Source organism: Lemur catta, chromosome 7 (genome assembly GCF_020740605.2).
Source record: "Lemur catta isolate mLemCat1 chromosome 7, mLemCat1.pri, whole genome shotgun sequence".
Classification (NCBI taxonomy): domain Eukaryota; kingdom Metazoa; phylum Chordata; class Mammalia; order Primates; family Lemuridae; genus Lemur; species Lemur catta.
Genome location: NC_059134.1, coordinates 27,459,409 through 27,474,338, shown reverse-complemented (window position 1 = coordinate 27,474,338; position 14,930 = coordinate 27,459,409). Strand labels below are relative to the sequence as shown.

The following is a 14,930-nucleotide window of genomic DNA, read 5'->3' as shown; positions in this document are numbered from 1 at the left end:
TCCAAACCTTTTTCTTTATATGTGAAAAACCTGTTTATGGTAATTGTGACAGTCAAATGAGCTAATGTTCTAAGTGCTAAGTACAGGATTTGGTTAATAGTAAAAGCTAAATTTTGCTATTATTATTGTTATATATAGATATTTGGGTAGCTTTTGCTTTGCAGAAGTGTCTGCCACTATTGCCAAAATAATGCAGGACTTAGGAGGCCAGGTATAGGTTCCAAAATCAGGCAGCAAGGCAGAGAAATGCAGAAAGCAATTTGCTGGGATTCTTTGCTTCTCCTCCCTGGCAGAGTGAATGACACAGGCTTGCAGTGGTGGGAGTGGTTCCAGTTACCCAGATGGCTTGCAGTTTTCCCACATACAGACACTACAGGATGCTGATCATTGTCCCAGTTATTCCTAGTTCTTTTAACTAACCCACTTCTCTCCCAGCTCTTATGTTGATATTATAATAGAGTGGGATAGGGAGGATGGAAGGAATAGTACATGCTAGTGTTGTTTAGAACTAAAGCTCAGTTCTTCATGTGGGCTACTTTCTAAGGCAGACCATGATAAGTATGGTAAACACATCTGCACAAAAAAAAAAAAGAAAGAAATGACATGATATAGTCCAACAAGGATTTTGTGCTTTTTCCAAATATGAGAAGCAGACTATATGTAAAAGAGTATAATTTTTGGAACATCTCAATAGTTGTATGTGGACAATAGAGCAGAATATTTTGAAATTGTACTATTTAAACTAAAATTAAGTGCCACCAGGTGCAGTGGCTTGAGCCTATAATTCAGGAGTTCAAGGCGCAGTTAGCTATGATTGCACCACTGTACTCCAGCCTGGGTAACAGAGCAAGACACTCTCTCAAAAAAAAAATTAAATGCCATTAAAATTTTAGTTTCACTGTTGCATTAGCCATATTTCAAGTGCTCCTTAGGCATATGTGGCTAGTGGTCACTGTATTGGATGGCATAGGTATAGAACATTTCCATCTTTACAGACAGTTCTGGTGGACATCACAGCGCTAGGATGTGTGGTTGGTGTAGTTACAGACTTTCAGGGAATACTGCAGTCTTGGACCACATGCCCTGTAATAAATCTTTTATCAATTCACCACAATTCTCTCTTAATTCCTCCAGTATGCTGTGAAAGGCAGTGCAAAAAGCACGGGGCCAGGCCTCAGAGGCCTTTGGTTCATATCTTAGCTTCTATACTGACTTATTGAGTGACCCCCTCCTAGCCTTGGTTCCTTCTTCTATGAAATAAGGGAGTTTGGATCAAATGAGATCTGTTTTTGGAGCTTTAAAATTCACCGATTTATTGTCTTTTCCCAGAAACATTAAGCTCACAGGTCGCACTTTGATCAAAAACTTGTTTGAGAAAGAGTGACCTCTTGGAATAGATAACTGTCAGCAGGACCTCCCTCCAATGTCTCAGTATTTTCTGCTCTGTGTCCAAAGCATTATGGGCTCTCAACCAATCAGGATCCTCTACCTAAGCGTCCACCAACCAGGTGTTTTTTTGTTTTGCATCATTATGCATGTAGATGTGTTGCATGCAATTCTGTGCTGTTGGAAATTTCATATTTCTCTTTATAAAGGGCCTTGTTGCATTAACATGGGTTAGTGACTCTCCTGAGGGAGGGTGTTACACCATGAACTATGGTAGTGCCAAGGGGAATTCTTGGCAGTTAAACTCCTCAGCTAGATTATGAAGGACAGTGGTCTTCTGACTTGTGGGCTGCTTGGGGTCCAGTTTGATTTGGTGTCATAGCTTTTCCCCAGTCTTAGCCAGAATTGAACCCACAGCATTCAACTGGCAGTAGCTGCTCAACACCTATAATGGCCCTTTGCTTCCTGCCTGTTGTGGTTAGAGGGAGATGTGTCTTTTTCCAGAAGCATCTTTGGGTTTAGCACCTTTAGACATTCAGACAAGATATTGCTAGCCTGGATGCTCTGGGTAAGGATTTTCTTTTTTCTAGTGATCTGAGAAGGTCATTAAGTTGAATAAGAGTCATTACTGACATTTCTTGCTAAGGTACTAATGTAGTTTGAGGAGGGAATCTGGACCTTCTGGAAAATCATGAATGTAGAGTCCTAGCTCCTTGAGCTGCTTGTCACTGACCAGCTGTGTCCTTGGACAAGGCCTTGACCTTCTCTGAGCCTTAATGCTCTGTAAACCCTTCCTCTCCATCTGGGATCAGGAGGAGGAATGTAAGATGGGTGTTCTTTCAGATTCTAGTTTTCCTATACAAACAAGAGTTTGCACTGAGTGTGCAAATGACTAGTTTTCTTTAAAATAAATAATTGAGGCTATGATTTGAATAGCTAGAAACAGAGGGGAATAGCTGTTTCATTTGAGGATGCTTTTACCTAACTCTTTCAAACGCACCAGGTCATTTTCAGTCTTTATTTTAATGAAACTCATTTATTTAAAAAACCTGTTAAAATACAGGTTTTACATTTTATCAGTTATTTTAAAAAGAATAAAAGAAGAAACACATTTTGGTAAAGCCTTAGTCATCCTTGATGTTTCTGTTGTGATCCTGTGTGATCTGTTTAGCACTTTCTATTAAATGTGCTCCAATACCAAACTTCTCTCTTTCTACCCTCTTTTTTCCCTCCTCCTTCTGATCATTCTTCTCTTTCTTTTTGTTTCTTTTCCTTCTGCTTCCTCTTCTTTAGCCTAACCTCAGTGTCCAGGACTCATGTGGAAAAAGGTTGCTGTTTTCGGTTAGTCTGGGGGGGGGGATTCCAATGATTCACACCCTTTCCCACCCACCTCGTGGTGGGGTACATTTGGTCTTAAATTAACAGTGCGCGCGTGTGTGTGTGTGTGTGTGTACGCGCGCGCGCTCCCGCGGGCACACCCGCCTGCAGGCCTGAGGGGGGGTGTGTGCGCGCCTGTGTGTGACTCCAAGCGCATGCACATGCCGCCCGCCCGTGTGTCAACGTGTGTGTGCGCGTGTGTGTAAGTACGCAGTGCGCACACAGAGCGGCCCGCCCGCCCGCAGTAATCCTAGTGTGTCTGTGTGTGAGTGTGAAAGAGTGCGAGTGTTTGTGGGGTGTGTTGGTGTGTATGTACGCACGCGCGCGCACGCCAGCCCGCCCGCGGGCTCTCCCGCACGCCAGCCGGGCCCGGGGCCACCAGCCTGCGCGCTCCACCCTGTGCGCGCCCAGCTGTTTCTATAGGAACCGCGACCGCGCCGGGCCCCTCCTGCAGAGGCCCCCGTGCGAGCATGCCCAGTGCGAGCCGCTAGTTTGGCTCTGGTCAAGGTTTCCAGTAAGTGGCATGCGGGACTCAGGAGAGATCCTAATGAGCTGAACCGAGAGCCTTTGTGTGCAGAGGGAGGAGGAGGAGGCCGCGGCCGCCAGGCTGGAGACCCTGCCCGGGGAGCCCCCCGCAGGAACAATGCTAGCCTGCCTGACCCGGGGGAACTTACTGGACGTCCTGCAGGAGGGCTTCAATGAGGTAACTGCCCTGCTCCTCCCACTGCCCCCTCCCCTCCCCCAGCGCCTCCCGCCTAGTCTCCGGAAGGGGTCCTCCTCCGCCCGCATCCTATCCCGGGCCCCAGAGCAAATCACCCGCAGAGCCCCAAGGGGGCTAAGGTGGTGGGTGCGGTGCAGACGAGTGAACCCGGAGAAATCAAAAGGGCCGCCTACCTCCAGCTAAGCTGGGCGGTGACCTTCCCTGGTAGCTTTACCTGAGCCCAGAGGACAGGACCACAAATTCAGAAGTTATCTCCTACCAGAAGAGGTGGTCTCCACTCTCCCGGGGGATTCTCCCCAAGGAAATCCTCAAGGAATGGCCAAGGATACTTGGCCAATGTGTTCATTCTATTTCAGGAGCTGACCGGCTGAGCCAAGGGAGGGGCGGGGTGGCATTGCATTGGTAGAAAGTTTTAGAGGGCAGGAGACGGTAGGTGGTCCATATGAAGTGCCCTATCCATGTTTGAATCTCCTTCTGAATCCGGGGCAGTAGATTTCTCTGCAACCAAGGACATGGTTGTCTGAGAGGAGCTACCCAGGGAGAGGGGCCCTGGGTTCTGGGCCCAATTCAGGGGAGATAGCGTTTGCTCCCGTCTGTGTGAGAGCCCAGAACTGGGGCTTCAGTCTGACAGGCTGGATGGGCTAGGGCTGACTAGGGGTCGTTTTCTCCTAACTTGTTCTGTCTCACAATTCTGGTATTTATTCCATTTGCTTCTCTTGTGACCCAGGAAATGCTGGTTTGGGACCCCACCTCCTGGGGATTTGCTCCATCTGTCTTCCAGTGCTGCTGAGCCTCACCCCTGTGGGTTGCCTTAGCCCAGCATCCTGGGAGACCTCGGCTGTTAGTTTTGCCTTTCTTCATGTCTCTTTTTCTTCCCTCTATGACTCTATTTCTTAAAGTTTTTTAAAAAATCAGTTTTTAGTCAAACAATGAACATATGAATACGTTGTTTTCCTAAATATGAACATTACAGGCAAGATTGACATGACTTTGCCTTTCCCCCTCACCCCATCCCAGCTTTTTCCCCAGAGGCAACCATTCTCATGAATTTGTGTGTAAGATTTTCTTTCTACAGCTGCACTACAGGCTCTTTCCTTAATTCCTGTTTCCAATTAAGAAGCTCTGCAGCCTGACCTGCCTGAGAACGTTCCCCAGTCCTGGCCCCTGTGCCCCAGCCTTGTTCATGACACAGAGAGAACTGTAGAAATGCTGTCCCAACCTAACCAACCGAGTCGGAATTTTCCCTTGGCTGAGGGGTGTCACAACCTTCATTGAAGGGCAGAGCTTGCATCCTGTCTGCACTGCAGGGCTCCTCATCTTTGCATCATTCCTGTCTGAACACATGTAAAGGCATTGTTAACAGAGAGCTACAGCCTGAGAGTTGAAACACAGAAGAGCCAGGAAGCCTACCTCTTTGAGTGCTTCCTGTATTCCAGGTTCCTCTTTTCTTGCTCTTTGCCTTTGGGCCTCCCCTGGTCCTTAGCTGCAGAAGTCTGACTCATCCACCAATTGTGACAAAAGATCCTTTGGTCATCTTATGGCCTCCCCTGCCCCCCACCCCGCTTTTTTTTTTAACCCAGCTCCCAGGTATCAGGTCCCACTGTCTGTTTAGGAGGAGGAAACCAGCACAGAGTCAGTTCTAGTCTTCACTTTCTGCCCATTTTCATTTCCAAACCTTTCAACTGAAAAATCACGTAAACCAAGAGGCTTGGCTATCTGCTTTTTTTTTTCATACTTTGGTGCTTCCACAAATATCCCCAGACCTCCAATTCTTGTAAAAATGTAAGGGAAAAGGGGAGTGGGAGAGTCATCTTTTTGTGTTGGTAATGGAATCTTCATAAAAACAACAGACACACAACTTTTTAATTAATTGATCTCTAGAGTAGTGCCTTTTTTCACTTTCTGATATTTGATTTTTCTACCCATCCTGTAAACTTCCCTCTACCCACTCCACAGGCTAATGTATGTACATCTGTTCCCCTCTGTTAGTAGATTTGAACTCTGAGAGCCAATGAGAATTTTGGTTTCTCTGAAAAACTGACATCATCTAAATAATAGTAATATGTTAAATTTAAATGGTCCCTTACAGTTTAAATAATTCTTTCATATACATAATAAATTATATTAAAATAATTCTTTTTATATACAGTATCATATTTAGTGCTATTGAATAATGGTATAATTGGTTATTTCAGAGTTGATGGGGCCCTGTTTGACTTATTCCAACCTTTAGGGTTGCTTAATAGATCCAATAATATTTAATCTCTTTTTTTAGAGTCATACAATAAGGATGTAAATAGAAACTTAAAAGCTGGTATCAGAGTACACTTTGATTCCTCTGAGAAACTCTTGAGACTACGAATACTGCAACGTATCCAGTCACCTCCTGGGAATGATCCAAGATATCTAAAGCTATTCTTCATCACCCAGATGCTTTATAGATCTATGTGGTTAGGACTGTGACCTCATTCTCTCTGGCAGAGAAAACTGCCACAGGAAATGGAGCCATGGCCCTAACTGGTTAATTGTAAGGGAACCCTGCAGCAGAGAGAAACCCTGCCCTCTGAATCAAGGCTTCCCTCTACCCACTATAGGCCTGGGATCTCAATCCGCATGCCACTGTGCGTAACTATGCATGACAGAATTTTCTTCTACCACGTTTCCTGCATAGAGCCCTGGCCTCCACATGCCTGGCAAATAACTGACAGAATTGATCCTTGTCAGTGCTGTCAATGCAGTCCCTTTTATTGGCATGGCTAATTTGCCTTGTGAATTATTCACAGGTTTTGGCATCTGCCACATTCTGTAGGCTACCCTGGCTACATCCCCTGTTTCCTATGTTCTGGCCTTGGCCAGGCTTTCTGTAGTTCACAATTTCCCCATTCTGCATATGCCTTAAAGCTATTTATTTGTTTACTCTGCCACTTGGTATTGGTGTTGTCATGTTAATGTTGTCTTTGGTTAATGTGCCAACATGAATTTCTGCACGTGTTTTTCTGGGGACTGAACTTTCTTTAGAAAAGACTTTGATGCCTGTGTGGAAGGTTTTGATAAATGTGAGATTATAATATGGTTTGGCCAGTAAGCATTCACATATTTAGTTATTCAGGCTGGGCGAGATGGCTCATGGCCTGTAATCCTAGTACTCTGGGAGGCCGAGGCTAGAAGACTGCTTGAGCTCAGGAGTTTCAGACCAGCCTGAGCAACAGCGAGACACCGTCTCTACTAAAAATAGAAAAATGAGCCAGGAATCATGGTGTGTGCATGTAGTCCCAGCTACTTGGGAGGCTGAGGCAGGAGGATTGCTTGAACCCAGGAGTTTGAGGTTGCTGTGACCTAGGCCAACTCCATGGCACTGTACACAGGGCAAAGGAATGAGACTCTGTCTCAAAATAAATAAATAAATAAATAAAAATAGTTATTGTTATTTATTCATAAATCAGTCATTTATTGATTAGGAGAGGGGATGGATAAAATAATTGAAAAACACCCAGTTCCTGCTTCCAAGGAATTTATAAGGAGAGACAGAGCATACTGAAAAAACCATAATAGGATGCTTAATGTGATAAATGTCATAAAAAGGTGGTGTTTACGGGAGAGCATAGCGATACCTTCTAGTTAATGATATCATAAAAAGCAACAAATATTTACCAATTTACCACCTGTTCATTGAGACCAGATTTTTTTTCTGCTGTTTTTTTTTTTCTGGTATATGCAAGCAGTCACTCACCAGACATCCTCTGAATTACTGTGTTTACCAGGCACTGTGCCAGGCTCTGGAAATATGTAGAAGTCAAATAACATAGAGTCTGTGCCCTATTGGAGCTCACAGACCAATGAAGATAAAGTAGCCAGGTGCAGTGGCACAGGCCCAAAGTCCCAGCTACTTGGGAGACTGAGGCAGGAGGGTTGCTTAAAGCCCAGGAAGTCAAGTTTGCAGTATGCTATGACCATGCCTGAGTGATCACTGCACTCCAACCTGGGCAGTAGAGTGAGTCCCTCTTTCTTAAAAAAAAAAAAAAAAAAGATAAAGTAAATGTTCAACATATCAAACTTAGGAAAATTTTGATAAAGAAATCTTGCTTGTGGGGAAGAATGAGCTTATGTCTGGCTGTGGTATGAATGGCCTGAGAGGCTGAAAGCTTTGGGAATGATTTTTGAAAATGTTGATTGACAGGAAATCAGTTGTCTGAGCCTTAACCTTTTGAACATAAGGTCTGGCAGACTTTCCCTACTAGTTTCTCTCCAAGTAGAAATTGAAATCCCACATTAAGGTCCATCTGCCTGGCAGTCCTGAGAAATACAGGAAGAGCCTTTGTCTGCTCTTATCCCCATAAGGGGGACATTGAGAGAGTGAGGAAGAGGATCGGGAGGTAGAACATCCCTCCTAAGTGTCTCATGCCTTCCATGGAGTAGCATTGGCGTCATTGGGCCAGCTAGAGGCTTTCAGACATTTCCACAATGAATTCCTCTGTGCTTTGCTGTAGAAATTAAAGGCCTGTTAAGTCCTTAGTGTAACAAAGCACCAGATTTCCCAACCTTCTTTTTTCTGTCCTGACTGATTTCTCCTTCCTACCCAGGCTCATTGGCTTTGTTCCCACAGGAGTCACTGCCAGCTAAACAGATGCTCCCTGGCAGCAAGCTATCCAGCAGCTTTATGTTCCTCGTGGTGAGTGATGGGCTGGCCAGGCGTGTGGAGGAGTGATAGGGCACTGTTTGCCAGGTGCCACTCCCCCAGGCAGCTCGGAGTGTCTGTGGAGCACTAGAAATGTTTCATCTGCCGTGACTGGCCTTGCTGTCTAGGCTGTAAGGACCAAAGGCTCAATCTGACACTTGCCTGAATGCATTTGCTTGTTTCTGTTATCCCCCAAACCAGGCCCCATTTAAGCGGTCATGGACATAACCTTCAGTAGCCAGGTGAGGTAAAGGGGATATTCCAGAGGGCTTGGGGGTTGGCTCTATGTCCTGTTTCTAGGATAAGGGACACCCTTAGACTCACCCCAGAGTGATACCTCATTCATTCATTCACATGTATTTATTAATCACTTACCTTGTAACATGTACTTGTGAAGGAACAGAGTGTTTAGGGAACTCATAACTAGTGGAAATTTTAAAATACGTTTAGGAGACTGTATTGTTCAGAAAATCTTTAGCTCTACTTTCTGATATGTTATCCTATGACCACTGGGCCGAATGCTAACATAGTCGTCCTCCCTGATCTTAGGGGGATATGTTCAAAGATCCCCAATGAATGCCTGAAACCTCAAAACGTACCAAACCTAATTGCTGTCAGTCAGAACCTATTTCTGTTCATGTCTTCCACTCACAAATTTAATGTCTTTTCCACCTTAACTAAGCAATTATCATGCCCTGTGGCTGAAACTTTTACAGTTTGAGGTGGAATGGCAAAACTAGCACACATTTCTTTTTCCTTCTCCACAGTGTCACAGATAGAACATTCGTTCTTACCGTAGATCTTAGCAACCTCATCATATGATTTTTTTTTTCTATCCTTACTAAGTTGAGAACTTTCACTTTTTCACTTAAAGGAAGCACTTTGTGGCTTCTCTTTGGTATATCTGGATTGCCAGAATCACTACTCTAGCATTTTGGGGCCATGATTAAGTAAAATAAGGGTGACTTAAACACAAGCACTGCAATATTGTGACAGTCATTCTGATGATGAGATGGCTATTAAGTGAGTTACAGGCTGGTAGCCTAGGCAGTGTGGGTACACTGGACAAAGGGATGATTCACGTTCTAGGTGGGACAGAGTGAGATGACATGAGATTTCATCATGCTACTCAGAACGGTGCACTAATTTAAAACTTAGGAATTGTTTATTTCTGGAATTTTCTGTTGAATACTTTCAGACCATGGCTGACCGGGTGTAACTGAAACCCTGGAAAGCAGAACCACAGATAAGGGGGACTACTGTATGAAGAGCCCTGTTCATACAAGGAAGAAGAAATTTAATAACATTTTTACTTGTCAATTTTATTTTTACCTATTAGCCACCAAATTCAATGAACAAATAGCTTTTCCAGGTTCAGTAAAGGCCTAATAGAGTTAATAAGAAAAAAACACAACATCGTGTTCTTTTACTGGCAGAATTTAGGCCAATAATAACTTAAGGTTTCCAAATCTCTGGCCTTCCTCTCAGTTTCTCAGTAACTTCCTCATCCCATCTCCTTACCTGCTGTTGCTTGAGGGTCTTAGAGTTCTAAACAGGTATCTGGTTTCACTGTAAAATTAATTTCCTTCCCCAGCCATTCATGTCTCCTCCTGAACTGTCTCTCCAGCACACCACAAAAACTTCTGCTTTTCTTGTTTGCTTTTCTTGCTTGCCAGCAGGGAGACACAGAACAGACTTCTTTGCTGTTTCTGTACTAGGAACAGTAGGGACCACAGACTTCCCTGGTGAAGCCCAGTCAGTGCTTTTGCAACTCTAAACAAGTCCCCTGCAGGAATTCTCTTTGACCTTGAGTCTTAGAGGAAATAGAGAACAGAGGCTGGGTTTACAAACTTATATGGAAGGAAGGGCGGGTCCCAAAGAAAAACAGAAAGAAAGTTCCATTTGGTGGCAAGAAAGCTTTCAAGATCAAGATTTCCTGTACAAAGGAAAAATACGGACAAAATTGTCTATACAATTTGAGTTTTAACTCAAATTGGAGAGTTATATGGAGGGTCTTGGAAGAAGCTGATGGAGATTATGGGCTTGCTACAGCCTCTTCACACCAGCCACCACTGGGTACTACCATTGTTCTCACCACTTTAGTGGGGTCCAGTCTCATCAAGCTAAAATCCTACTCAGACAGTTTTGACTGTTGCTATGTTTACTTTTCCTTCTGAGGCCTAACTCATTTTTAATTATAAAAACCATCCGTTGTTCTAGACTTCTCAATTACACTGGCATCCTTCTAGCTTCTCCAGAACAAGTTAGTGATGAAACTTTAGACTGAGATTAGTTCTGCACTGTCACTGACATAGTATGAGCCAACTGTCTTGCTTTTTTTTTTTTAGATTAGTTTGATCACAAGTGCTGAGAACCCAACTTGAACTAGCAGAGATAGGAAGTGGAATTTACTGACTCATGGAGTGCAAGGAAAGACTGAAAAGCTAAACCATGGGAAGGGCAGGGATGCAACAAAGTCTCAGAAACCATGAAAATCAGGAACTCAAACCCTGGCAGGATCTCTCCCTCTGTTCTCTGCTTCTTCTCTCTGCTTCTTTCTGTGGTGGCTTTATTCCCTTTCACTACGGATAGCTTCTCTCTCTCAGGTGAGCAACATGGCCTATGGCAACATCTAAGTTTTATATCTTACTTTGTCTGAGAGAGATGGTGGGGGGGAGGGGGGAGGGACCGATTTTATTCCCAAATGCCAGTTCAAAAAATTTCAGGGATTGGCTGGGCTTGACCAATCAAATCATCCGGATGAGTCAACTGTGACCAGTGGTGGGGGTGATAAAATACCACCCCAGTCATAGGACCTCCCACTGTGTGTGCAGAGGGGGCATGTTCCTAGAGAAGGGGGAATCATTGTGCGCTGGGCAGCTACCCCAGGAGCTGTTCAGTACATCACCTCCGGGGGCCTGGTTGATGGTGGTCCTGCTGTGCCTCTCCAGCTGCTGGAAACAGACCAAGAACTAGGGGGGTGTTCGAGATGCATTTTTTTTTTTTTAGCCTTTTGATCTTTGTTTTCTTTTTACTATTCAAAAAGCTTCAATTTTTTTTGTTTAGCTTTCTGACTCTGTGCTTTCAACATTTTCTCAGTGATTTTCTGTTTCTCAGTAAGAATAGTACGCTTGATCCTGTCATGGACAGATTTAGCACACATGGAACCACTGTAGGCCCTGCTGACATGTTTTTTTTGTTTTAGACAATTCTGTAAGAACTTTAGGTCTCACGGCATGAACCCCTTGAAGTCTGCCTAGGCACATGCCATGCAGATTCTGGTGCTTTCCCAATCTTCTTGGAATAAAAGCAAACAATTCCATTACCAGGAATTTGGGCCAGTTTAGTTTTATTAGAGGCTGTACTGTAGAAAAGACTACGATGGTGTATCAAATGCTGGACCCTGCTGAGCGCCTGTGGGCCCCTTCACCAGAAGATGCAAGACATATTTCTTAATATTCCAGATACTTTTATTTTGCTGAACCTGTTACATCTTGTCTTCACTGATTAATAGACTAATAAAATAATAATGCCTCTACAAAATGTAGGGGGTTTTGTTTTCAGCCCTCAAGTAACTTCAGATGACTGGAGAGTTGGGGCAGAGGCTTGAAGGTAGAGAAAAATGGGGTGAGTGAGCTGGGTTCTGGATGCCCCCATCCTTGACCTGAACCAGAGAAGTCCTGCTTTTCCCTGTTTTACATATTTGCCTTTCACACAAGTTATAATTTTAAAAAATACTAGGAGGCAAAAAGAAAAAAAAATCAGAAGAAGAAAACTACTAGTCCAACCCCAGGGATTAATATAGCCTTTTGCAAAAGGCATATGGCATTTCACCTACTACAGAAGGAGAAGTCCTAATATATTGTTCAAACCAAGCAGCAGAGCTACCGAGGGCCCGGGCTTTCCCCACAGGCTCTTTGAAGACAAGCATCTTTGTGGGAGAAGTGGGTGATGTGGCTGGTCTTTGTAAGTGTCTACTTTGTCCTCAAGTCACTTTCTTGAGAGCCAGTAGTGAACATTTATAGCAGGAACAGGGTCTTGCTTGCCTCTTGGGTGAGAAGTACAGATATCTTCAGGTCAAAAGGAGACAAACTAAGACTCAGTTTAGCTGTTGGCTCCCAACATTAGACTTAAAGGGAGGGGCAGGAACCTAGGAAAGGCAGTATAGCCCTTCACCTGTGAGTAAGAATAGCCCCACTCACTTGTGAAGTTCTGATTGCTCTGTTAGATTCCATTTAACAGATCCATGTCATCATGCAGTCATAGTAGTGACATATCAAAGGCCTTTCTTAAGTTAAATTTTTTTAATCAATGATTGACTTGAAGACATACTTACTAGTTTTTACATTTACATGAACCTGGGCAGAAAAGTAAATAGCCTCAACACCTTAATCTCTACCACTCTCCTGGCAGGACTTTAGGATCCACAGTGATGACAGTCTTGCCTCCCAGTTCCTGGATGGTCCCTACTGCAATGATATCCCCCTCTGTGCCACTTCAATAAAGCCACATACTGAGGCCACACCTAGAACTTACTCCACAGAATTGCCCCACTCTTGAAATCTTGATCTTAAAATTTCATGTGGGTGCTCAAAATCTCAGTCTTTACACTCCTACATTCTCATTAAACTAATTTTTTCCTTCCATGAAGTTCTCTCCTTCCTATTTTCTATCCTCTCAGCTTATCCTTGCTCCCCCCTTCATTTTTTAAGAGATGGGGTCTTGCTCTGTCTCCCAGGTGGGAGTACAGTGGTGTGATCATTGCTCACTGCTGCCTCCAACTCCTGGGCTCAAGCGACCCTCCTGCCTTGGCCTCCCAAAGTGCTGGGATTGCAAACTCAAGCCACCACCCCTGGCCATTCCACTCTCTTAATTTATCCCTGGCCCATAGTCCACCATCAGTCACTTCAAACACACTTTGACCCCTACCCTCACTCCCTTTGCCCTGGTGATCACCGCCTTTCCTCTGATCATTTTTGGGCCCATATTAGCCCATTTTTGGTTTCTTCTGCTCATGGTCCAGGCCTGTGGAACACTTCGAGTTCAAATCACATAACTTTGCTGATTGATTCAATTACAAAATGAGAGTTTCTGGCCCTAGCTAAGTGCTTGGTGCTGCCAGGACATCTTTAGCAGTCACTGTTCTTTCCAGCTTCCCACAGGGTCTGCTGCAAACCTCAGTCCCTTTCCTGAAGCCTCCTTCATTCTCCTTGTCCCTTTCACCCTCAATAGATAAACTGGCCTACTTGATGTGAATGGGTGGCTTGAAGGGCAGCTGATTTTGAACTCCTTCACCTTTCCTTTTCCCACCTCCACATTCCTCCACATAGGTGCCTGCTCCTGATCAGAGAAGTGGCCCTCTTCTTCTCTGACACCTTCCTGCATTATTTACCCACCTTTCTTGTATCTCTGTTTTTCCCTCACTGACCCCTTCATCTCAGCCTACAAGTTCTGTCATCCTAAAAAACCCTCACTCCCTACTCCTCCTTCCTCTCCAGCTGATCCCCTTTCTTCTCCCCTTATGGCTTCTATTTTCCGACTTCTTGCAGTCTTCTCAGTTCACTGCCATCTGACTTTAACCACACCACTCTACAGTATCTGTTCTGAGAAAGTCACCAAAGCCTGTTAATTATTTAATCATATGGTCTTTCCATTCCTCAGCCTGCGTTTTCTATAGCCATCTGACTTTATTAACCACCCATCTTAAAATTGTTTTCCCTGGATTCTCACGCAATACTGTCTCCTGAGTCTTCTTCTGTCCCCCAAGAGCAAGTTCTAAAATAATTTTTTTATTGCTTATCTCACTTCACTTGTCATTTTGTTGTTGGTAAATCCCAACTCTTGTTCTGTGTCTTTTCTTTCATTTTATGCTTTCTTTGGTATAGTAGAAATAATATATTCATGGGTTCAAATTCCAGTTTGACCACTTATCAGCATGATAATCTTGAGCAAGTTTTCCCAGATGAAAAATGGGGCTAATAATATTGATTTTAATGATTGGGTGTGAGGATTAAAGGAGATAATGTGTATGAATGCCTCCTTCAATGGCAGTTAAGAATTGGCACCCAGTGCACTTGGATTGTCTTCTTTCCCTTCAGTGCCCTCACTTCCCACTCCCAAATGATTTCTTACAGATCACCTTACTTTTTGGGATGTGTGGAGCCCAGGATTTGGACTTTGCACTGGGATCAGATGTTTTGCCATTGACAGATCTGTGACTGTGGGCATGTTGTTACTCTCAACCTTGGTTTCCACATCTGTAAATGGAAATAATAGTTCTTCACAGGGTCAGTGTTGAGGGAAAAATATATTTATAGGCAAATATGTGGTAAAGTGCTTCATACAGTACCTGGCATGTATTAAGGGCTCAGTAGATGGTAGCTATTATCTTGTTGCAAACTTAAGTACTCTTTTTTTAAATTTCAGCATATTATGGGGCTACAAAAGTTTAGGTTATGTGTATTGCCCTTGCCCCTCCCTCCCCACCCCTAGTCAGAGCTTCAAGCGTGTCCATCCCCCAGACAGTGTGCATCGCACTCATTATGTATGTATACACCCATCCTCTCTGCCCCCATCTGCCTGACACCCGATTAATGTTATTCCTGTATGTGCTCTTAGATGTTGGTCAGTGAAACCAATGTGATGGTGAGTACATGTGGTGCTTGTTTTTCCATTCTTGGGATACTTCACTTAGTAGAATGGGTTCCAGCTCTATCCAGGAAAATACAAGAGGTGCTATATCACCATTGTTTCTTATAGCTGATTAGTACT

At 44.0% G+C, this 14,930-nt stretch overlaps 1 protein-coding gene across 5 annotated transcripts in view; it reads left to right on the top strand.

The window, feature by feature from the left end:
- Positions 1 to 14,930, top strand: part of DIXDC1 (DIX domain containing 1) — a 76,657-nt gene that overhangs the window by 4,162 nt on the left and 57,565 nt on the right. Inside the window, exon 1 of one of the 5 annotated variants that reach the window (XM_045556601.1) lies at positions 3,240 to 3,466. The exons of the other annotated variants lie outside the window; for them this stretch is intronic. Within the exon in view, the coding sequence (XP_045412557.1) occupies positions 3,407 to 3,466 (60 nt within the window). The 5' untranslated portion in view covers positions 3,240 to 3,406. Of the gene's footprint in view, positions 1 to 3,239; positions 3,467 to 14,930 lie in introns of those variants that run through there. 5 annotated transcript variants of the gene reach the window in all.